Source organism: Monodon monoceros, unplaced genomic scaffold, assembly GCF_005190385.1.
Source record: "Monodon monoceros isolate NGI ecotype Baffin Bay Population unplaced genomic scaffold, NGI_Narwhal_1 Super_Scaffold_11, whole genome shotgun sequence".
Classification (NCBI taxonomy): domain Eukaryota; kingdom Metazoa; phylum Chordata; class Mammalia; order Artiodactyla; family Monodontidae; genus Monodon; species Monodon monoceros.
The window spans coordinates 40,493,755-40,519,717 of NW_021703767.1; the positions used below are offsets into that span (position 1 = coordinate 40,493,755).

At 35.6% G+C, this 25,963-nt stretch overlaps 1 protein-coding gene across 3 annotated transcripts in view; it reads left to right on the forward strand.

Annotated features, from left to right (window-relative positions):
• ZNF654 (zinc finger protein 654) overlaps nucleotides 1–25,963 on the forward strand; it is a 93,880-nt gene that overhangs the window by 39,132 nt on the left and 28,785 nt on the right. For all 3 annotated transcript variants that reach the window (XM_029214094.1, XM_029214093.1, XM_029214095.1), the window contains one exon: nucleotides 19,736–19,817. In XM_029214094.1, the coding sequence (XP_029069927.1) occupies nucleotides 19,736–19,817 (82 nt within the window). The remainder of the gene's footprint in view (nucleotides 1–19,735; nucleotides 19,818–25,963) is intronic.

Consider the following 25,963-nt stretch of genomic DNA (forward strand, 5'->3'; position numbering starts at 1 on the left):
AAAAAAAATATATATGTCATTGCTCCCAAAGTCCACCACCTCAATTTTGGGATAATTCATTGTCTATTCAGGTATTCCGTAGATGCAGGGTACATCAAGTTGATTGTGGAGATTTAATACACTGCTCCTGAGTCTGCTGGGAAGATTACCCTTTCTCTTCTTTGTTCTCACAGCTCCTGGGGTTCAGCTTTGGATTTGGCCCCGCCTCTGCATGTAGGTCGCCTGAGGGCATCTGTTCATTGCTCAGACAGGACGGGGTTAAAGGAGCCGCTGATTAGGGGGCTCTGGCTCACTCAGGCCTGGGAGAGGGAGGGGTACAGAATGTGGGGCGAGCCTGCGGCAGCAGAGGCCAGTACGACATTGCAACAGACTGAGGTGCGCCGTGTTTTCTCCAGGGGAAGTTGTCCCTGGATCACGGGACTCTGGCAGTGGCGGGCTGCACAGGCTCCCGGGGTGTGCGGGGAGGTGTGGATAGTGACCTGTGCTTGCATACAGGCTTCTTGGTGGCCGCAGCAGCAGCCTTAGTGTTTCATGACCGTCTGTGGTGTCCGTGCTGAGACCCGCGGCTTGCGCCCATCTCTGGAGCTCGTTTAGGCAGTTCTCTGAATCCCCTCTCCTCGTGCACCCCAAAACAGTGGTCTCTTGACTCTTAGGCAGGTCCAGACTTTTTCCTGGACTCCCTCCAGGAGTAGTAGCTGTGTCGCACTAGCCCCCTTCAGGCTGTGTTCACGCAGCTAACCCCAGTCTTCTCCCTGCGATCTGACCTCTGAAGCCGGGCCTCAGCTCCCAGCCCCCAGCCACCCTGGCAGGTGAGCAGACAAGCCTCTCAGGCTGGTGAGTGCTGGTCGTCACTGATCCTCTGTGCGGGAATCTCTGCTTTGCCCTCTGCACCCCTGTTGCTGTGCTCTCCTCCGTATCGCCGAAGCTTCCCCCCCGCAACCCCTGCGTCTCTGCCAGTGAAGGGGCTTCCTAGTGTGTGGTAACTTTTCCTCCTTCACAGCTCCCTCCCAGAGGTGCAAGTCCCATTCCTATTCCATTGTTTCTGTTTTTTTCTTTTTTCTTTAGCCCTACCTAGGTACGTGGGGAGTTTCTTGCCTTTTGGGAAGTCTGAGGTCTTTTGCCAGGGTTCAGTAGGTGTTCTGTAGGAGTTGTTCCACATGTAGATGTATTTCTGATGTATTTGTGGGGAGGAAGATGATCTCCACCTCTTACTCCTCCGCCATCTTGAAAGTCTCAAAGCAGTTGTAAGAGGAAAGTTCATAGCAACAAATACTTACATCAAGAAAAAAAAATGATCTCAAATAAACAGCCTAACTTTGCACTCTAAGGAATCAGAACAAATGAAGCCCAAAGTTAGTAGAAGGAAGGAAATAACAAAAGATCAGGGTGGAACTAAATGAAATAGAGACTAAAAGGATGATAAGAAAGATTGATGAAACTAAGAGCTGGTTCTTTGAGAAGATAAATAAAATTGACAAACCTTTAGCTAGACTCACCAAGAAAAAAAGAGAGAGGACTAAAAGTAAGAAAAGAGGAGATGCTATAGCCAATTCCACAGAAATACAAAGGATCATAAGAGGTTACATTTGTCCCTTGTCATCCATGGGGGCTTAGTTCCAGGATTTCCCCACAGATACCAAAATCCATGGATGCTCAAATCTCTTATATTAAATGGCCTAGTATTTGCATATAACCCAAGCACATTCTCTCATATACTGTAAATCATCTCTAGATTACTTCTAATATCTAATACAATGTAATTGCTGTGTAAATGTAAATACAAAGTAAATGCTATGTAAATCATTGCTAGTGCTCAGCACATTCAAGTTTTGCTTTTTGGAACCTTCTGGAATTGCCCCTACCCCCAATATTTTTGATCTATGGTGGATTGAATCCATGGATGCAGAACCTACAGATATAGAGAGTTGACTATACCATGGATAATTATACCCCAGTAAATTTAACAATTGAGAAGAAGTGGATAAATTCCTACATACATATACTGCCTACCAGGAGTGAATCATGAAGAAATAGAAAATCTGAACAGTGCAGTTATTAGTAAGGATATTGAATCAGTAATCCAAAACCTCTCAAAAAACAAAAATCCAGGACCAGACAGCTTTACTGGCAAATTCTACCAAACATTAAAACAATTAAATACCAGTCCTTCTCAGACTCATCCAGAAAATAGAAGAGAAGGGAACACTTCCAAACTCATTTTACGAGACCAATATTACCTTAATATCAAAACCAGACAAGGGTATCATGAAAGAAAATTACAGGTCAATGTCCCTGGTGAACATAGATGCAAAAATCCTCAATCAAATATTAACAAACTGAGTGCAACAATACATTAAAATTTTGACAGAAATAGAACTAACAACTCCTAAAATTTGTATGGAACCATAAAAGACCCCAAATAGGCAAGGCAGTCTTGAGAAAGAAAGACAAAGCTGAAGGCATCATATTTCCTGATTTCAAACTAAGTTGACCCCTGAACAATGGGGGGCTAGGGACACCAACTTTCCCATCCCCTGTGCAGTTGAAAATCTGTGTATAACTTTACATTCAGCCCTTGTATCCAAGGTTCCACATCCACAGATTCAACCAACTGAAGATTGTGTAATACTGTAGTACATATTTAGGGGAAAAAATCCAGGTATAAGTGTACCTGTGCAGTTCAAACCCAAGTTATTCAAGGGTCAGCTGTATATTACAAAACTATAGTAATCAAAACAGTATGGTACTGACATAAAAACAGACACATAGGTCTTCAAAAAGAATAGGGAGCCCAGAAGTAAACCAACACATACATGGTCAGTTAATTTATAACATAGGAGCCAAGAATATACAGTGGGGATTGGACAGCCTCTTTAATAAATGGTGTTGGGAAAACTGGACAGCCAAATGCAAAAGAATGAAACTGGACCACTATCTCAAACCATACACAAAAACCAACTGATAATGGATGTAAGAATCAAATGTAAGACCTGAAACTATCAAACTCCTAGAAGAAAACATAGGTGGCAAGCTCCTTGACATTGTTCTTGGTGATAATTTATTTGGATTTGACACCAAAAGCAAATGAAACAAAAAAGAAAAATCAACATGTGGGACTACATCAAAGTAAACAGTTTCTGCACAGCAAAGGTAACCATCAAAATGAAAAGCAACTTTACTGAATGAGAGAAAATATTTGCAAATTATATATCTGACAAGGGGTTAATACCCAAAATACAGAAAGTATAAAGACTCATACAACTCAATAGCAAAAACCAATCAGATTAAAAAAAATGGTAGGTCTGAATAGACAGATTTGCAGAGAAGACATACAGATGACCAACAGGTATGTGTAAATATGTTCAACATCACTAATCATCAGGGAAATGCAAATCAAAACCACAATAAGCTATCATCTCACACCTGTTAGAATGGCTATTATCAAAAAGACAAGAAGTAGTAAGCGTTGCAAGGATGTGGAGAAAAGGAATCCTTGTGCACTGTTTTTGGGAATGTAAATTGGTGCAGCCACTGTGGAAAGTGCTACTATGGAAGTTCCTCAAAAAGTTAAAAATAGAACTACCATATGATACAGCAGTTTCACTTCTGGGTATTAATATGAAAGAAGTAAAAACATTAACTCAAAAAGATATTGCCAACCCTATGTTCATTGCTATTTACAGTAGCCAAGATACGGAAGCAACCTAAGTGTCCATTGATAGATGAAAGGATAAAGAGATGTGATATGTATGTGTGTGTATATATATATATATGACTATTATCAGCCATAAAAAAGAATGCAGTTTTGCCATCTGTGACAACATGGATGGACCTTGAGGTTATTATGCTAAGTGAAATAAGTCAGACAGAGAAAGTCAAATACCCTAATGATTTCAGTTATATATGGAATCTAAAAGAAAACAAAACAAAACTGAACTCATAGCTATAGAAAACAGATTGGTGGTTGCCATAGGTGGGGGTTGGGGGTAGGCCAAATGGGTGAAGGTGGTTAAAAGGTACAGACTGTCCAGTTATACAATAAATAGGTCATTGAATGTATGTATAGCTTGGTGACTATATAGTTAGTAATTTGTAAGATGCTAAGAGAGTAGATCTTGTGAGCTCTTATCATAGGAAAAAACATTATGGCTATATGATGACGGATGTTAACTAGACTTGTTGTGGTGATCATTTTGTAATATATGCAAGTATCAAATTATTATATTGTACACCTGAAACTAATATAATGTTATATGTAAATTATATTGCAATTAAAATTTTTTCCTAGGATGAAGGTACCAAGGCAAACTTATATTTTTTAAATATTTAATAAAAACAAATATGTGACTCATCTTGGCTGTAGCTTATTGGTTATATTTTTCTTAAGCCATGGACTTTAGAAAAAGTTTTCCATTCTAATTTTGGAACTGGGGGGATGGAGTATAATTTCCTGCTGGTCTTATAGGGAATAATCACAAGTAAGTTTATTTTTGTTTCCTTTTTTACTTTCTTTTTGATTAAGATAGGGTTATAGGTGGAGATAAGTTTATAAGTTATGGGTGAGTTTTATAGGTTATTTAAATCAAGATCTCGTTAGGAAAATGTAAGTCATGCTAGGTAATTCAGTAGAGAGAATTTAATTTAATTTATAGAACCAGTTTCATAGTTTGAAGATCTGACAGAATAGACCAAGGAGAGGATGATGAACCTAGACTTAGCAACTAGTAGTTAAGTTGCTGTTAGTCCTGGAAATAAAAGGACAAAGGCACAAGGATGGAATACTAGAACTCGGAGACTGGAAATGGTTGATGAGGGGAAGAAGCATTGACTTGTGTGAGAGGAGGCCTCAGAAGAAATATAATTACTGCTAAAGAGGTCCCAGAAGAAGAAGGGCAGGGGGAAAAGACCACTTATTCCTCCCTTCTTCCTAACTTTCAGTTTTCTACCATTGCCTCCCTTGATCAAACTTAACCATTAACCAGTTGGCTTCTGCATAACTGACAGAGATCTCTGGGGTATTTTCCCCCATCAGTTTAGGTAATAAAAATGTATTGAGAAGTCCTGGGATGGTAGTTATTGCCTCCCAGCCTCGAGGGAAGAACCAACAGTGTAGGAAACCACTGAAAAATCACACATTGTTCCAACGCCTCAGGCCAACACAGTGAGGAGGAAAGTCATTCCCCTGAAAATGGGTCAGTTTTCATTCATCCAAGAAGGGTTGGGAGGACTGGAGCAGAGGGGACCATCACACGATACTGGGGTCAGGGTGGGGTTTGCTGGACCCCAAGCTGGCTCCTCAAACACCAAGGGAGAAAGAGATTCATTTCTTCTCTGGGGGAGGAGTTCTTGGTCACTAGGCTCAATTCTTACCCTTTATAAAGCTGTCACTTCCTTGGGTGAAACTTTCATCCTATAGGTTCATCACAGGGTTGTCAGCAGTGAGATGGATATGATTCTGTAGTGTGCTGATTGTTTTGGAGGTCAGAGACCTCTGTTTTTGAAAGATATTTTCACTGATTATTGAATTTTTGGTTGACAGGATTTTTATCCTCAGTACTTTAAAAGGTGTCCATCCATTGTTTTCTGGCTTGCACAATTTTTTTTTTTCCTGATGAAAAGTCTGCTGTCCTTATTTTTGTTTCCCTGTATATAATGTGCCCTTTTGGGAAGCTGCTTTTAAGATTTTCTCTATCGCTTTTTCTTTTTTTTTTGAGTAGGTAACACATGTTCGTGTTTCAAAATTCAAAAATTATGCTGAGCATACAAGGAGCATACAAGGAGCATACAAGTAGATATTGTTCAGTTTACATCCTTCAATTTTGTTTACAGTGGAAACGCACTTAGTTCCATTTAGTTTCCATTTCCATAGGCAAACAATGTAATTGTTCTCTTGGGTTTCCTTCCAGACATATTTTATGCATGTACAAGAAAAAAAATCATGTTTCCTTTTCCTCCATTTTACAAAAATGCTAGTGTAGTGCACGCACTGTCTTGTACCCTTTCTTAATTCAGATATCTTCATTCAGATATTTTTCCCCATCATAGAAAAACTATCATCAGTCATTATAATGGTTGTAGAGTATTTAACTGTTATGGATATATAAAAATTTTAACTAACTGGTACTCTATTAATGGGTGTTTAGATTATGTTCCAATCTATTGCTGTTGTCAACAATAATGAATCTTGAATTTTAATGAATTGCCACGTATGAGTGACACTTGGAATATATACAGGCATACCTTGTTTTGTTGCACTCTGCTTAATTTGATTTGCAGATAACTGTGTTTTTTGCAAGTTGAAGGTTTGTGGCAACCCTGCGTTGAGCATGTCTGTTGGTGCTCAACAGAATTTGCTCATTTCATGTCTCTTTGTCATGTTTTGGTAATTCTCATAATGTTTCACACTTTTTCATTATTATTACATTTGTTATTATCTGTGATCAGTGATCTGTGATGTTACTGCTACAACTCACTGAAGGCTCAAATGATGGTTAGCACTTTTTAGCAAGAAAACATTTTTAAATTAAGGTATATACTTTTTTATACATGACATTATTGCACACTTAATAGATTATAGTATAGTGTAAACATAACTTTTATATGCACTGGGAAACCAAAAAAATCATGTGTCTTTATTGCAGTATTTGCTTTATTGTGGTGATCTGGACCTGAATCTGCAATATCTGAGGTATACCTGTGCAAGGAGTTTTGTATATTGTACAGGTATCCTGGGAGTAGAATTGCTAGATCAAAGAGTCTTAGGTTTGTCATTTTGATAGTGCCAAATTTTCTCTGTAGAGTTGAGGCAATTTACAATATTGCCAGCCATATAAGAGAGGACCTGTTTCCCTACACCTTTGTCAATGCATTGTTTTATAAATTTTTTAAATTATTATAATTTTCAAACCTACACAGAAGTAGAAGGAATAGTATAATGAACTGCCCTTACCCATCACCAGCTTCAGTAATTATCAATATATCGTTAGTCTTCTTTCATCTATACCTCCACACTTTACCCATTGCTAGTTATCTATTTTTTATAGCTTTATTGAAGCATAATTTCCGTGTCATTAAGTTCATGCAGTTTAAGTATAATTAAATGATTTATAGTAAATTTATAAAGTTGTGTAGCCGTCACCACAATCCAGTGTTACTACATTTTCTCCACCTCTAAAATATCCCTCATACTTACTTCCAGACAATTCCCAGCCTAAGGCAACTACTGATCTGTTTTCTATCTTAACAGAGCTGCTATACCTAGACATTTCGTGTAAACAATATGTCACAACATGTAGGCTTTTACATATGAGTACTTTCATTTAGAGTAATGTTTTTGAGGTTCATTCATGTTTTAGCACTTATCAGTAGCTCATTCATTTTTGTGCTGGATAGTAATCCATTGTATGGATATAGTACATTTTGTTTTTACGATCAGCAATTGATGGATATATGGATTGTTTGCAGTTTTTTCGCTATGAACATTTGTGTACAAGTGGACAAATGTTTTTATTTCTCTTGGGTAGATACCTAGGGATGGAATTGCTAGATGCTATGATAAGTTTATGTTTAACTTTGGTTTAACATAGAACTGCCACATTGTTTCCAAAGTGACTACACCATTTAAAATTCTAACCAGCTATCTAGAAAGGTTTCAGTGTCTCCATATGTTCACTAACACTTGTGATTATTTGTCTTTTTCATGATAGCTATTCCAGTAGTTGTGTAATGGTATCTTATTTTGGTTTTAATTTGCACTTCCTCAGCGCTGTTGATGGCAAATATCCTTTCATGTACCTATATGCTATTGTGTATCTTCTTTGGTAAAATGTCTGTTCAAATCTTTGCCCATTTTTAAATTGGATTGTTTGCCTTATTAAGTCGTAAGAGTTCTTTATATATTCTGGTTGCACATTCTTTGTCAGATCTATGATTCGTAAATACTTTTACCTATTCTGTGGCTTGTCTTTTCATTTTCTTATTGGTGTCTTTTGGAATCTGTTGCTGGTTTTAAGAAATTTGATTGTAATTTTCCTTGTGTAATATCTCTCACATTTCTTACTCTTAAATTTCTTGGAATTTTGGGTTTGTACTTTTTTACCAAATTTGGGAAATTCTCTCAAGAATTTTTTAGGAAAAAAAAGTAAGGTGGAAACTTATGGAGGTATTTCACAGGATTATCATAAATTATATCCTACATAGCTTATTTGTCAGAATTTTCAGAATTCACTATTTAGACAACTGATAAGAAAGCTAAGAAAAAACATGTATCTATAGATACTTCACAAGAATATGTAGAAATGTATTTCCTTTCTTAAAATGAATTAAATAAATATTACAAATAAATTTTATTTTCAGTTGTAAAAAAAAAAAAGAATTTTTTTAGAAATCACCATTATGTTTTCTTAAAGGACACCACTTGAAGGGAATCCACAGTTGACCCACACCTGACTGATTGTTCTATTCATTTTTTTCTGTCTTTTTGTGTGTGTTTTGTTTTAGTAATGCTATACCTTGTTTTCACTGATTTTATCTTCTGCAGAGTCTAATCTGACATTAATCCCATACAATGTATTTTTCATTTCAGACATTAGATTTTTTTTATTTATGAAAGTTTTAATTGGGTCTTTTATGTCTTCCATTTCTCTGCTTAACCTGATTATTCTTTACCTTAGGAGTTGGCAGACTATGGCCCATGGGGTCAAATGCTGCCCATGGCTGTTTCTGTTTTTTTTGTTTTTTTGTTTTTTTTTTTAATATGGCTCCCAAGCTAAGACTGGTCTTTATATTTTTAAGCAATGGTGTGTAAAAAAAAAAAATGTGAGAGAGACTTAATGTGGCCCAGAAAGCCTAAAATATTATCTGGCAACCCAGGCTCCACCCTCAACATAATATAACAGTGGAGGAATTTGAAGACAGTGGTGCACTGAAGGTCATGATAGCAACAACCCACATGATAGCAATAACACAAACTCACTTAACTCATGAGTAGATTTATTTAAATGCCCAACAGTAAAGCCTAGCAGAAGAAAAGGCTTGTCTGTTTCCAGGCACCAGTTTTATTAACATCTGTTTATACTTTCATATATCATGAAGTCCAGCTTTCAGTCAAAAATTATAGACACATAAAAAAGAGAAAGAAAAAAATGCACTATCAAGAGACAAAGCAGTTTGTAGAATCAAATTTAGATATAAAGATCTAGTGGGAAAAATGGATAACATGGTTGGACATATTGAGAATTCCAGCAGAGAGCTGGGACACTTTTTAAGAAAGATTCATATGGAAATGCTGGAAGTGAAAGATATAGTAACAGATTAAGAATGCCTCTGATGTGCTCATCAGTAGAGTCAACACAACACAATTGTGGAAAGAATGAATGAACTCAAATATAGGTCAGAAGAAATTACCCAAACTAAATGACAAAGAGAAAAAGAGAAGAAAACAACAGAGCATCTAAGAGTGTTGGGAAAATATGAAATTGTATAACATATGTCTGTTAGGATCCCAGAAAGAGAAGAAAAATGAGGCAGAAGAAGTATAAAATAGTAGCCATGAAGTTTTCAAATATAATGAAAGATGTTAAACCACAGGTCTAAGAAACTCAGAACAACAAACAGGATAATTTCAAACTCTCTCAGACTACCACCTAGGTCCCCTAGGTGCATCACATTCAAACTCAAAAAATCACAGAGAAAATCTTGAAGGCCACCAGAGAACAAAGACATTACCTAATTTAGAAAGCTACAGCAGGCATCTCAGAAACTGTGCAAGCCAGAACACAGTCAAGTGACATCTTTAAAGTGCTGAAAGAACAATTCTTTCAACTATCAATTCGAGAGGGAGAAATAAAGATGTTTTGGGGGAAGCAAAAACTGAAAGACTTATTCCCAGAAGACCTGAACTACAAAAAAAAGTAGTACAAGTATGATGCCAGACAGAAAATCTACCTAAAGAAATGAGATCTGAAAATGGTACAAGCTTGAAGATGCAGTTGACCCTTGAACGGTGGAGGGGTTAGGGGCACCAACCTCCCACACAGTCGAAAATTCATGTAGAACTTTACAGTCAGGCTTCCATTTCTGCAATTCTGCATCCATGGATTCAGCCAATCACAGATTGCATAGTACTTCAGTACATATTTATTGAAAGAAATCTGCATATAAGTGGACCTTCACAGTTCAAATCTATGTTGTTTAAGGGCCAACTGTAAATATAAAATTGAATTTAAAAAATTTTTAGTCACTGTGAAACGTAACTGTTTAATGCAGGGGTTGGCAAACATTTTTTTTTTTTTAAAGGCCATATACTTTATTTAGCCTTGCAGATCATAGAGTAACTACTCAACTCTGCTCTTGTAGCACCAAGGTAGCCATAGACAACATAAGTGAATGCATGTGGCTGTGTTCCAGTAAAACTTTTACAGAAACTGGCAGCCAGCCTATGGGTTATATTTTCTAAGTGCTGAGATTAAAGCAAAAATTGTAGTGAAGTATTGTTTGTAGCATGTAAAATTTAAATGAATGACAAAAAGAGCACAAGGATTATTATCTTATACTTAAAGCAGCATAATATCATTTGAAGGTAGGCTAGGACTTATATATAAGGTAAACCCTAGAGTAATCACTAAAAACATTGAATACAGAGATGGATATATTAAGCGAAAATAGAGATAAAATGGAATCATAAAATCACTCAATCCAAAAGAAGGTGGAAGAAGCATCAAATGGAGCAATGAACAGAGAACAAATCCATGGTAGGTTTTAATCCAAGCAATATATGTAAATTGCCTAAACCTATTAAAAAAGACAAATTAGTTGGATAGAAAAGCAAGTTCCAACAGATATATATCCATACCCCTATGCCCTTTTTTAGATAAACAGGTACACACTTTTCTACACTCTGCTTTTTTCACTTAATATTATATCTTGGAGATCACTCCATAGTGATACAGAGATAGTCCAAATTCCTTTTTACATCTTACAATATTGTGTAGATGTACCATAGTTCATTCAACATGCCTTCTATTGATAAGTATTTGGATTGCTTCCCTTGTTTTCCTATTACAAGTAGTGCTATGAGTAATATCCATTGGCATACATCTTTTTGTATGTTTGCCAGTAGATTTTTGGGGTAGGCTCCTAGAATCTGTGTCAAAGGATGAATAGATATGTAATTTTGCTAAGTAGTCTCAAAGTTCCCTTTATACAGCTTGTACCATTTTGCATTCTCACCCATAAAATAAAGCTTTACCTCCGACTTCACCACAGTTCTTTGTTGTCAAACTTTTGATTTTTTGCTAAGCTAATAGGAGAGAAATGGCACGTCAATGTGGTTTTAATTTGTATTTTTCTTATTGTGAGTGAAGGTGAACACCCTTTTGCATATCCTTAAAGACTATTTTGTTTCATTTTCCATGAGCTACCTGTTTATATTATCTCAAGCCCATTTTCTATAAGTTAGTTGGACTTTTTCCTCTCAGTTTTCATAAACTCTTTATGTATTAGGGATATTAACCCCTTCCTCTGATATTAGTTACAAATGTATATGTTTTCATTTATGTTTTGCTTTCCTTATGGCAATTATACTTTTAGACATTTTAAAATGTAATTAAAATTTATCAGTGTTCTGTTGCTTCTGACTTTTGAGTCATAGTTAAGAAAAAGTTCTCTATAACCAAGTTATATGTGATTACTTCTGATATTTGTAGTGTTTAATTTTTTATATTTAGGTTTTTTTATCCATTTTGAATTTTTTCTTATGTTTGGAAATTGGAGTGAATCAATTTTGTCTTTTAGTATTGGGCTATCTGATATGGAGTAAACATTTTCCCTGATTTGAGATGCTGTTTTTGTCATATACTCATTTTTCACATGCAGTTGTCCTATTTTTGGATTTTCCATTTGATTTCATTAGGCTATTTGTTGATGTGTCAGTATAATGCTAGTTGAATCATAAAGGCTTTACAAAATGTTTTAATATTGGCAAGTTCCTTTTCATTGCTCATGCTATTTCATGGTTTTCCTAGATATTAACTTTGTAACCAACTTTCTACTTTCAGAAAAACTTGAAGTTATGTAAATTTATAAATTAGGAGAATTTAATATTTAACTTACTGAAGTATATATTTTATATGCTCTTTATCTTCCTCCACTTCAAAAACACTGGAACACTAAGGCTGAAACTTCTCCTTCCAACTTTAATGTTTATTGATGCCATGTATTTTTGCTATGACTTTTAAAAGCCCAGATGAAATTATTATTATTGCTTCATGCTGTCAAATGTTTTAGCCTATATGCTTACTAATTTGCATCTTAGACTCTTCTTGCTAATTTAATTACCTGTGTCTTTGTGAACTGTCTTTATTATTCTCTGGTTGTTTATATATTGTTCTTTGTATTTGGCATTTTATAGCTTACTGTGATTAGCTAGATATAGATTTATTTTTATTAATCATTATTGAGATTTTCTGGGCTTCCTGTACCTGAGGATTGGTATCTTTCATCAGTTATGAAAAATTCTTACCCAGTTTTTGTCTTAGCTTCATTCTCTCATTCTTTTTTTTTTTTTGAAGTATGATTAGGCGTGTTAGACTTGTACACTCCATTCCTCATGTCTTTAACTCTTGCTTGTATTTTCCATTTCTTTGTCTCTCTGTATTGCACTTTATTTTTTTACAGATCTTTCTGTTTACCAATTCTTTCTTCAGCTGTGTCTAACCTGCAGTTAAATATGTTCATTGGCTTTTAATTTCATTGATTTTACTTTTTATTTCTATAATTTTTTGACTGCTATTGTTTTTTATCATTTTAATATTTCTTTATTCCTTAATATTATCCTCCTTTTATATTCTGGGTCTGGTTTAAATATATAAAGTCTTCATGGACTTTCTGTTGCTTCTTGCTCATGGTGTTGTGTTTCCTTATATACTGTGGTTTTTATTGTCATCATCATTATTATTTACATTGTGAATTTGTATTTTCTTGGAATAAATTTATTTGCAAAAATTGAGGCCTGAATTTGAAGTGGATATTCAGAAAGGATCTACATTTGTTTCTGGCAGGGACCTGGAGATATTACTAGTCCAGGACCAATCTTAGCTAAATTCTTGGCTTGAGAATTTTTGGACCATGTACGCAATATGAATTCAGGTGACAACCTATATGAGAGGATTTTAAAACTAGATTTTTTTTTTTTTTTTCTTTTCCAGGGTAGTTCAAAGTGCAACCAGACAGTTTTCCTTAACAGTCTTAGAAATGTGGTGAAGTTGGTGGGAGGAGCATATTGGCATAGCTGTTGGAAGTTTTAGTCAAGGCAAAAGCCAGCTGTTTTATCCAGCATTTTACTTGTTTTCTGATGGTGAATCGCTAAGGGTACTAGTCTGTCATACTTTAGAGAAAATAATGTTTTATACTGATACAGTTTATCAGTATATAGTTGAAAAAAAAAAACTATGAACCTCTTCTTTCCTCACTAAAGACATTACTGAAGAAAGTATTTTGAAGATAAATGCATTGGAATGCTTGAGTATGACAAAGTAAATGCTCTTTGTTAATATTAAGTAGTGCTGGGACTTGCCTGGTGGTCCAGTGGTTAAGACTCCACACTTCCACTACAGCAGGTGCAGGTTCGTTCTCTGGTCAGGGAACTAAGGTCCCACATGCTGCACAGTCGTGGCCAAAGGAAAAAAAAAAAAAGATTAAGCACTGCTGAGTTGAAACATCTATATGATCAAAGATTTAGAGTTAGTGTAGAAGAAATTGTTAAAAATGAGTGTTTAAAGTGTGGGCAATAACATTTTATTCTATTCTTATTTAATTCATGTAGAACAGACCTAATTTTCTTTGGCTTAAATTAGTAAGTGGATTTCTTGTATTTGGATAGTTAAGCATCATAATTTAGTGGAATTTTCCTATGGCAGATAAATGCACAAATCCACATTCTTATATTTTAGTGTGAAAATTACTTATCTGCTTCAGAGACCCAAAAAAGAAAAGTAATTCTGGTCATAATTACCAATCTATTTATGTGTGCCTTTGTATTTTAAGAAGTCTGGCACCTTATTACCACTTGTAATATATGTGAAGTCTGGTAAACACTTGTAATATATTGTCTGAATTCCAAGCAACCCAAGGATAGAATATAGTTTGTTTAATAAATGGAGACTTTAGTGATATTCTAGTTATTTAAACTTACATAGCTAATAGGAATATACTGATTGATGAAAGTCAAATAAAAATGACTTAAATTCAAAGGGCATGCCATCTATAATATACTTGTCCCACTGCAAATAATTTATGTTTTTATATAAATCATTTTACCTAGGTATTTCTATTTTGAGTAATTATTTCAATTTAGGTGAATGAACTGTAGGTAACCCATAATTTGGACTAATATTAATTATAATTGGTTAATGTACAGACTATGACATATTAAGCATTATACTAAATATTTTATTACACAAACATTAAACACTATATGAAACATTCAACATTAAAAACCAATATAACATTATACAATAATAAATTTTTGGAAAGAAACATTTTGATGAATTTAGTTAGATATCTTAAAAAATCTTCATAATTTAAGTGAGGAAAAATTGGTGTCTTACATATCAACAAAATTGACATATGCAGAGCTGAGAAGAACAAATCTGTGAAGACCTCAGGTTTCTTCTTAGATTGTTGAAGGAAACTTTGATGGCAATGTTAATAATAGAAGTAGTAGTACTATATTATTATTAGCATGCACCTATAGCACCCCCAGGGATTGTTTTAAGTGCTTTACAAGAGGTAGCTACAGTTATTGTTCCTGTTTTATAAATAAAGAAACCGAGGCACAGAGATATTAAGTGACTTGCCCAGGGTCACATATCAAGGAAATGGTGGTGCTGAGATTGAAACCCAGTGTGGCTGTAGACCATGGGTGAGTAAAGGGCCAGATAGCAAGTATTTTTAGGCTTAACTCATAAGGTCTCTGTGGCCACTACTCAGTTCTATTATCTAGTATGAAAGCAACCATAGTCAATATGTAAATATATGGGTGTGGTTCTGTTTGAATAATAATGTACTTATTGACAGTAATATTTAAATTTCATGTAATTTTTACCTGTTAGGAAATATTATTCTCTTGGGTTTTTTGTTTTGTTTTGGGGGGGGGGTTTGTTTGTTTTTGTGTTTTGTTTTTTTTTTTGTCGTACGCGGGCCTCTCACTGTTGTGGCCTGTCCCGTTGTGGAGCACAGGCTCCGGACGCACAGGCTCAGCGGCCGTGGCTCACGGGCCTAGCCGCTCCACAGCATGTGGGATCTTCCTGGACCGGGGCACGAACCCGTGTCCCCTGCATCAGCAGGCGGACTCTCAACCACTGCGCCACCAGGAAAGCCCGTCTTTGTTTTTTAACAGTTTAAATATGGCTGACTATTCTTATCTCATGTATTATATAACAACAGGCCTTCCTGCTCTAGACTGCTATATATATTTTGGAGTCCTACCTTGTTCTATTGTGGACTCATTTACCCTGCATCTTGTAGAGTTTGCCTCCTTGAGGGCTAGACAATTTGATCTCTAAACATTTAGTTGATCCTTTACACTAGGCAATAGGAAATTCAACAGGTCTGGGACAGGAAGTTTCTACTTCTACATATACTCTAGGTTTTTCCCTTAGTGATTTCACTACTATGTAAATACTTGTTGACTTTCCTGAATCTTACCCTCAGGCAGAGTTAGCTAGACCATACTGTTTTATCATTATTTACTCTACTTATTTTGCATATAGTTTTTCTCATTTTAGTGTCATTATAATGGACTTGGGCCTTGTTATTGAGGTAGCTGATAGTGAGGCATATACAGATCTCTTGTAATGTTGGCTCCCCTTTCATGTTCACATAATACAGACATAATTCTGCATATTTAGATTATCTACAAGGTCATATTAATCTGCACATTCATCTCTGAATTTACTGCCATAGCATATTTTATTTCTACTAAAAACCTTTGTATCTCTTCCTCCTTCAATAGAATTAAGTGGTCTACCAGTCAGTACTATCTACTCAATGTAATGATGCAATTTCTACCCCATTCTACCTAGTACAAAGTTAACACCTCCTTGTTTCAACATGTTATAATAGTGATACATGCAAAGTACAGTACTATGATAGTACAGAAGAATCACCTATGTATTAGTCTGGAGAGAAGCAAGGGAGTTTTTAGGCTAAGTTCCTAGGTGGAATCATATAAATAGGTCTTGAGGAAGCAACAGACCTAAACACCTTTAAGCACACAGGAGTTTTAGGCTATGTAGGAAAGTTTGCTGCAATTTGAGCATGGAATTTGGTAATATCTGTGTGTAAAAGTAGTTTCGGATCAGACATAAAGGTTCTTATGTCAAAATAAGGAATCTGAATTTCCTCCTCTTCATCAGTGATCTCAAATACCTAAATAAAATAGAATGGGAATATAAGTAATAAATAAGTCAAGTAGGCAGTGTGCTGGGGAAATGGGAGATGGATGGAGACTGGCAAATTGGAAGAGAGGTCCATGCCCTGACTAAAGGCAGTAGCTGCTCAGCTTATTTTGCTATGGAGAGATGCAAGCCCTGTGTTACAGGGATTCCTCTTTATCAAGAGCTCAGAGAAATCTACATTTAATCTGAAATACCACAGTTTTTAAATATTGGAAACTAAAATATTTTTTTAAAATATTTGATCTATATAAACAAATGTGTCAGCTGAAGGTCTTTGCTTTAGATGGTAAAATCTACACAGCCAAGTGTTAAGTCTGTAAGTAGATCATTCTGTGTTTTAGGAAGATAACAATGGTAGCCATGTTGAACATGGATTTTAGGTAAGTGTGGAATAGCAAGACAGGAGATAGGGTCTATTAGAAGTTTAAAGATGAGATAGATGTGAATTAATGCTTTATTAATAGGGATAGAGAAGATTCCAGAAGTACATTGATGGTGCTATTTTATACTTACTTATTGATGGTAAAATAAATACATAATGGTTGATAATGAAAAATAATTCTCCTTTTCATCCCCGACCCCTAGTTTCTTTTTCCCCTATGTAAAGGCAACTGTTTTTACCAGTTTGTTGCATATCTCTCTAGTAGTCTGGCAATATGCATTGGTGTACATGTGCCTTCTACTCTCTCCCTTCCTTTACACCAGTGATAATGTAATGAATAGATTTCTCCATCTTTGTTTAACAATATATGCTGGAATTTCCCCCTTATCTATTCATATAGATGTAAATATATTCTCAATAATATTCTCATTAATATTTGTATTATATTTCACTTCATGGGTATATTATAATTTAACCAGTCCCTTGTGGTAGACATTTAGTATGTTTCCATTGTTTTACTGCTACAAACCATCTGTGGATGCATATCTATATATATGTGTGTCTTTGAACTTATGTGTGTATTATTTGGAGGATTAAATTCTTATAAATGGAAATGGTAAGTCTAATGGTATGTGTGCTTTTAAAATTTTGTTGACTATTACTATGTTGCCTTTAAAATAGTACCACTTATCATCCCTCCAACTAGATAGCAGAGCCTATTTCTGTACTTCAGAGCCATCATGGGATATATCAACATTTTTGTTTTTGTAAATAAGATAGGAGAGATGACATTTCATCTTTATAATTTCACTTATTTAATTATAGTAGAGAATCTTTTCATATTTGAAAAAAAATCCACTTGCGTTTCTTTTCTGTGGTCTTCTCTCCCAGTTTTCTACTAGGTTGTTAACTGTTTTTTTTTAAAACAAAAATTACTTATATAAGCTTTTTAATTAAGGAAATCAGCAAAGATTCTCAGTGTATTATTTTGCTTTTGACTGCTTTTATGTGGTTTTGTTCTGTTGACATTTAAAAATTTTAAGTAGTCAAATTTATAAATATATCAGTTTATGGAGTATGGTTACTATACTGTATTTAGAAGGGTCTTTGTAATTATTGTGTAATACCTAGGTCTTTTATATAATTTTAAAATTCTCAGTTATATTCTACATTTGCATTTGTATTTAAAAAGTTGTCTTTATTAGTGATTTGCTTTGATTAAAGGCAAAAAGTAAAAAGACAAGAAATAACACATGTTGGCACGGATGCAGAGAAAAGGGAACCTTTGTACACCGTTAGTGGGAATGTAAATTGGTGCAGACAGTCTGGAGGTTCCTCAAAAAATTAAAATTGGAACTATCATATGATCCAGCAATTCCACTTCAGTATTTATCCAAAGAAAATGAAAACACTAACTCAAAAAGACATATGCACCCCATGTTTATTGCAGCATTATTTACAAGAGCTGAGATGTGGAAACAACCTAAGTGTGTCCATCAGTGGATTAGTGGATAAAGAAGATGTGGTATATATACACAATCAAACATTATTTAGCCATTAAAAAATGCAGTATTGCCATTTGTGACAGCGTGGATGAACCTTAAGGGCATTATGCTAAGTGAAATAAGTCAGATAAAGACAAATACTGTATGAGCTCACCTATATGTTGAATTTTAAGACAAAAAAACCCCAAGAACCCCCAAAATACCAAGCTCATAGATACAGAGAGCAGATTAGTGGTTGCCAGAGGTGGGGGGTGGGGAGTAGGCAGAATGCACGAAGCGAGACAAAAGGTACAGACTTCCAGTTATAAAATAAATAAATCATGGAGATGTATTAATAATACACAGCATGGTGACTATAGTTAATAATACTATGTTGCGTATTTGAAAATTGCTAAGAGAATAAATCTTAAAAGTTCTCATCACAAGAAAAAAATTGCAACTATGTATGGTGATGGATGTTAACTAGACTTACTGTGATCATTTCACAATATATACAAATGTTGAATCATTATGTTGTACAGCTGACACCAATATATTGTTGTGTGTCAATTATGCCTCAAAAAAAGACGCCAAAAGTGTTTAAAAAAATACAACTTCAGGTATTCCTAGTTGAGTCTTCTAGGTTAATAAAATTTTAAATTTTTCAGGGATTCGTCATTGTGATACTTTAAGATTACTAAATAATATCAAATAATTTTTAATAGTTTTCCTTGCTCATGATTAGGAAATAAGTTATATTTCTGCCTGTGTGAACTCATGAATTGTTAAAGGCACATAAAGTACTTAGTAACAGTATTTTCCAAATAATTTATTTAAAAAGGAGGAACCACAGAGTTTGGACAACTTATCATAAATGGGATAATCAAGGCAAGCCTAGGGTTTGAGGACCATGTGTCATGTATTAGGTATAAAATTGGTGATATTGCTGTAATATAAATGTTGGCTGAGACTTTTCATTGTGCCTCTTATATTTTTGGGTCAATTTTACCACCCCTTGTATTTCTTTGAAAAACAATCAGATTTTGAGTTTTCTCTGGGGTCCATTGTATTGGGGTGAAGCTGGACTATGTGCCCATTTTGAATCATTGTTATATGTATAGCCACATTTTTGCCACCTGGTATACCATTGCATTTTTTCCCCCACTGTGAACACTGGTAGACATAAGTAATGTAATTGTTCATTCTATAGGTATAGAATTTCAGTGTATTTCTTTTTATTATAATTTTACTGAAAACATAACATGAATCCTAAATGATCAATATAATTTTTCAAAGCCAACTATTTTAAAACTAAATATCTGATATTATGTAACTGGTATCTCTTGAGACTTTTAAATTGGGGCAAAAATTCAGAGAAGCAATGAAAGTTATCATTCACTTATTCTTTCTAGGAGTTTCTTTGAGTTGCTGCTGTTCTTTGGAAGAGATGAGTTTTATGAAGAGCCCTTAAAGGATATTCTTGGATCATTCCAGGTAAAACAGTTTACTACGTACATTTTGTATACATTTAAAATAGGCCTTTATTCCCCACCTAAAAATAGTATATTGATTATAAGCTTTTATATTTACTAAGGTGGCAATGCTTAAGATTCTGTTATGTTGGCAAAAAAGAAAGTTCTTAAAATTAATCTTTAGCTGTACTTCTAAGCAAGTCATACAGAGGATTCTAATTCCACATTTGCTAGACTAGAGCCTGCTGCCACCACCCTTATAGATTCCCAAGCGCATCTTGGACATATACTTGCTTTTTATTGCTAAAGGCTTTTGTTCCAAAGCCCCATGTAGAACTCAGCCTGGAAAAAGGACTCTTTTTGCCTAGACTAGAAGCAGGCTGTTTGTCCCATGCCACTTTTTCCTTTGGTTGTCTCCTGATTTTGTCATCTGTTTTCTTAATAGCCTTCCCAAGATAGGAGACAGATTTTTTTTTTTTTTTTTTTTTGCACATGCTCCATGAGTGAAGAGTAAATCCAGAAGGGAATGACAAAAGATCTAAGACCTCACCTGTAGATAAAAGAACATTTGATGTTTTTACCATTTTGTTGGGAAGCAATACATAGTACCGTGGCTCACTGATGGGTTCTTGGCAGTCTCATTGCCCTTTTTTGGGGTGGAATAAAGAAAGATGTACTTTGAGCTCCCCCTAGAGGTATAGTTGTTCAGACAACGTATTGCAATCTACCTTGAGGAAGGAAGTCATCAGAGTAACAGAAAAGTCATGCAGTGCTTTCTCTCACCTAGAATTTTTATTTCATGTTTATTTAAAGAACTTTTAGACTGAATTAAAACAGATTTTTATGAGTGATCACTCTGGTACATACATAAAATAGGAAAACTCTAAGCAAACTTAATTGGCTAAGGTATATCTAAAACTTCTTCACATTCAGAAGCTTACTCTAGAATTGCTTTTCCTTTCCAGTCATCAGTGTCTATTTTTCTACACCATTTTGTCTTCAGTGGCATCAAAAGTGTTGGTGATGCAGCATTTCCTAAAATAATTAATAAAAGAACTCAAAGTCACTGGTACTGGGCTTTTAAAAGCTTAAGCTGGCTTTATAATAAGTTCTGTTTAATCAACTTTTGACTCCTGCTTCAGGGGTAGTGTTAAATTAGATTAATTACCCTATACCCTTCCTATACCATCTGATATCCAAGAGTTAAGAGAGTGCTCTGCTAGTCTCCTGGATTTTATTCTGTGTCACCAATATACCCTTTTGCAAGTTTTCATGTTGTCTCTGAATGTCCGTGCATGCAGAATGACAGCTACATCATGACCATTACCAGGCTGACATGGATTCAAAGATAGCATTGAATGTAAAACATAATCTGATTTCAGAGTTATAAAAATATGAAAAAATGTATCTTAGAATCAGTGAAGTTAGGTACATTATATTGAACTTTCTACTTTATCCATCCTTACATTCCGCAAGTGGTAAAAATACCTGTTCTCATGGAGCCTGCATTCTAATTAGAGTCTATATTCAAGTATTTAAAACTTCTTAATTTTCCATTCCATTTTTCCTTTGACACTTGTGTTCTTGGCAATCTATTCTTGAACTTTTACTTCAGCAAATATTTATTTAGTCCCCATTGTGTGCTAGGCGCTAAGCTCTGGAAAAACCAAAATAAGCAAAAACAAAAGAACCCCTGCTATTGTGCAGTTGAATTCTGGTGTAGAGACACAAAGACAAGAAGTCAAACCTTTGTAAAGTAAGAGTATTTTAGAAAGTGACAAATGACTTTAGTGGGAACTACTGAAGTGTTTTTAGAGTAGAGAGACAATACTTGACTTCTGTTTTAAATGTGTGAAATCATAGCATTTGTGAAGGGATATATCCTTTTTCTTTTTTTCTTGTGAACAGGGTTTCCATTCAGTTATCAAAATAATTAATCCCTCAAGGGAAAGTTCATGGTTTTGTATTGTTTTCTATCTCCTACTCAAATTCTAAAGCCCGCCCCTTCTCCTGTTTGTTTTTAATCTCTGCATTTCCACTACTTTTGTTGCTGTTGCTTCTTCCTACTCTGAATTTTCTTGGGCCTCTAACTCCTGCCTCCTTGGAGAGGTTTCACCTTCTCTTCCCATCTTAGCTTTATCTGGAGAATAGTCTTCCATTTTCTAACTGAACTGCTGCTGCTGGTGCTTTGCTGCTGGTGCTTGCCAGACATGTGCCCTAAGCGACCCAGGAAAGGCCAACACGTAGTCCATCATGTATACTCTTCTAAAACCTCACATTTGTTAAGTTTTGTGAATTCTCCAGGCTTTTGACTGACCTTTGATAACCCAGTGACAATCCCAATGTCACCTTTTGAATTTTTTAATACTTTCTACTAGTGCAAGCCCTAGTTCCCAAGTGGTACATTTCTATCCATCTTTCATACAGCTTAAGATCATGCTCTTTCTCCTCTACAAGAAGTAGGACAAACACAGCGCTGCTCATACTTTAATGTACATAAAGATCACCTGGGGATCTTGTTAAAGTCCAAGTTATGACTCAGTAGTTCTGGGGTGAGGCCTGAGAGTCTGCATCTCTAACCCGCTCTGAGGTGATGCTGATGGTGCCGTTCCCTGATCACGCTTTGGGTTAGCAAGGGTCTAACATTCTTTGCTGGGTTTGAGTTAATCGCTCATCTGTTCCCCCACCTACTCCCCTCCCATTTTCCAACTGTGAGTATCCCAGCTTGCCACTCTGTCATCTTGGGCAAGTTACATAATTTCTGTGTCAGTTTTATCATTTGTAAAATGGGGATAATGATCGTACTTGCTGTATATAGGTTCATCGGTTTGGCGTGGTTCTTAGAAAAATGATCAGGCTTAAGGCCTAAGGCAGGCCTGTAACCTGTCTGGTGAAATGTGTGAACTCTGAAGTCATACTGTTCGGATTTCTGTTTTTCACAGTGAGATCAAAACCTACCTCTTAAGCTTATTCTGTTCTCCATGAATTTCAGATTTCCTAAACCTTGAGTTGTTCAAGTAGAAATTATTAATTTTTCTTATCCACGGACTATATTTTTCCTCTGCTTTATTCCAAGAGGAAACTTCATTCTTAGAGCCAGATGTTCCATATACAGATAGTCCCCAACTTAACGATGGTTCAACTTACAATTTTTCAACTCTACAATGGTGTGAAAGCATACCATTCAGTAGAAACTGTACTTCAAATTTTGATCTTTTCCCAGGCTAGTGATATGCCATATGATACTGTCTTATATGCTGGGCAGCTGCAGCAAGCAGCAGCTCCCCGTAGCTCCCAGTTAGCCATGCCATCACAAGAGTAAACAACCAATACACTTACAACCATTCTGTACCCAGACAACCATTCTGTTTCGTTTTCAGTATAATCAATAAATTACATGAGATGTTCAACATTTTATTATAAAATAGGCTTTGTGGTAGATGACGTTGCCCAACTGTAATGTAAGTGTTCTGAGCATTTTTAAGGTAGGCATGGCTAAGCTATGATGTTTGGGAGGTTAGGTGTATTAAATGCATTTTCGACTTATATTTTCAACTTACGGTGGTTTATTGGGACTTAACCCCATTGTAAGTTGAGCAAGATCTATGCTGGCTTCTAAGACCCTTGCTTACTTGGCACTTGGCTTCCAGTAACTTTTCTTTACCTCAACACAAGAAGATGACACATTTCTTATATGATGCCCCTACCTCATTATTATTTTTAATCTGTTCATTGGTGAGCTTTCCATAGGCTCGTGATTGAATTCATACACTCCAAAATCCATTAATTTAATTAAATATTTTAGATTCCTAATGAAATGACAAAAATAATATAAAATTTGGAAAAACTTCCTTGTAAATTCTGTTAACTAGGATGAGGACTTATTAACAGTCAATTAACTGAATGTGATTAAATAGGGAAATGAGAGAGAGAGATAAAAGAGAGACCTTCCAGTGCTATCCAGTAATACGCCACTCCCCCTACCAGCTTGTAACAACAGGGGCTGGAGGAAGTAGCAGGTGGTGGGGCATTTGGTATGTGACCAATCTCATTCTTGTTGGTGCTTCTTCAAAATGCACTAGGTGTGCAGCAGAACCAACAGAACAGGAATCGTGTTATACCTACATTAAAAATGGGATGTATGGGCTCTGCATGAGAGCATTCCTTCCACTGAGAGAATGACTGTATGACCCAAACTAAATGCAGCCTGCCCCAATACCCAGAGGTCAGAAAGTTTTATAAAGTTTTGTCTCCCACTGTAGCTTCCTCATAATTTACTGCCTCATGGGCCATTCATCTAACAAATCAAACTTATAAACTTTTACCTTCTCTGTTTGGGCTTGAAGGATTTGACAGAAACCTGTTTACCCATTAGTAAAAGAGCTCTCTGTTCTAAATACTCTAGGTAAAGATGAATAAAGAGACTAACACCAGTTACCATCAGTTACATGGTAAGATAAGACAGTTTTTAAAACAAGGATCAGTTATGTTCTTGCTGTGGTTGAGTCTATGGTATATTCCATGAAACTGGAAGTGAAATTGTAAAGAAGGGACAACCTCAGGAATGTATGGAAGTAAAATATTGTATGGAGATGAAACTACTAAACTAAAAGTGTAGTGAAGGCGATCAACAGCAGATTAGCTCCAGGAAAATCCAAATCAGTGAAGGAAATAATTTTTAAAAATTAATTTTCAATCCATAATTACATACAGCTGTATCTTATTTCAGTTTTCAAGATAAAGAAAGATGCAGGACTCCTGTAAAACAAACAGGATTCTCACAAAGGAAAGAATAAAATCAGGTCTGCAGTGAACTTCTTCATTTTAACAAATGCCAGAATAAATAAATAATGTCTGGAGTTTTTAAAGGGAAAAATATTATTTAATAATACAACTGCCAGGCCCTATAGTCTATGAGAGAGGGCAACAGAAGTAAATAGTCCAAATACTTGGAAAACAAACCAGCTACATCTTTTATCAGGAAAACAAATAAAAGAAGTATGCCAGCTGATTTAGAAGTGATCAAAACAAAGAATTTACACAGAGTTGTTACAGAAAAAAAATAGGACTGACCTGAAGAAACAAGTAAAAATTAGCACACTATTGTTAATATCGTTATTATGAAAATCCTATTAATATCAGAAATGATTCCCAAAAAAGAAAATACAAGTTTTAAATAAAAGCACACACACAGTAATCAGGAACTAAAATCTCAGATTATGTTATTGATTGGATGGAGGTAAGGAAGATAGGGAGGAATCAAGTATATTCTTGGGCATCTAAGCTGAAGTAACCACGTAGGGTAGTGCTATTCACTAAGTGAGCAGTGATCATAGCGGGAAGAGGAGGATATAGAAAGAAGATAAGTTCCATTCTAGATGCAAGAGTTTTAAATATCTTTGGAATATCCAAGTACTGATGATGCACAATAATGTTTAGTTTCATGGGTCTATATATGTATCTTCCTAATTTGTTTCTTTTTAATCCAAGAACATGTATAATTTTTATTAATCAAGAGAAAAATAGATGTTATAAAGATTTTTGTTCACTTGTTTAATTTAGGGGAAAAAAAACAGAGACCCTGGAGTAGTCAACAAAATGCCAACCAGTAATTAAAAGCGTTACTGCTAGAGCTCTACAAATGTTTTAATGAGCCTACCTTTATCTCAGAGAAAACTCTATCCCCATCCTTTGGGGTCAGTGTATAAATCACAAAGATCTTTTTTCTTTAGACTAGAAGTTGGCCTTCCTTAAGCTTTTTTTCCTGGGACTTCACCCTATTTTTAAATCTGCTTGACCTTCCTTGGGGGAGTAGAGGAAGGAGGTGGGAGGAGGTGAGGTAGGGGACATAAACTTCCAAACAGGAAGAGGCCCAAGGCTATCTTACTGCAATAGCATCTTAAAAGGAGCAAAAAATAGGGGCTTCCCTGGTGGCGCAGTGGTTGAGAGTCTGCCTGCCGATGCAGGGGGCATGGGTTCATGCCCTGGTCTGGGAAGATCCCACATGCCGCGGAGCGGCTGGGCCCGTGAGCCATGGCCGCTGAGCCTGCGCGTCCGGAGCCTGTGCTCCGCAACGGGAGAGGCCACAACGGTGAGAGGCCCGCTTACAGCAAAAAAAAAAAAGGAGCAAAAAATAATCAGCAGTAAAAGAACCAGCCACAATAGATC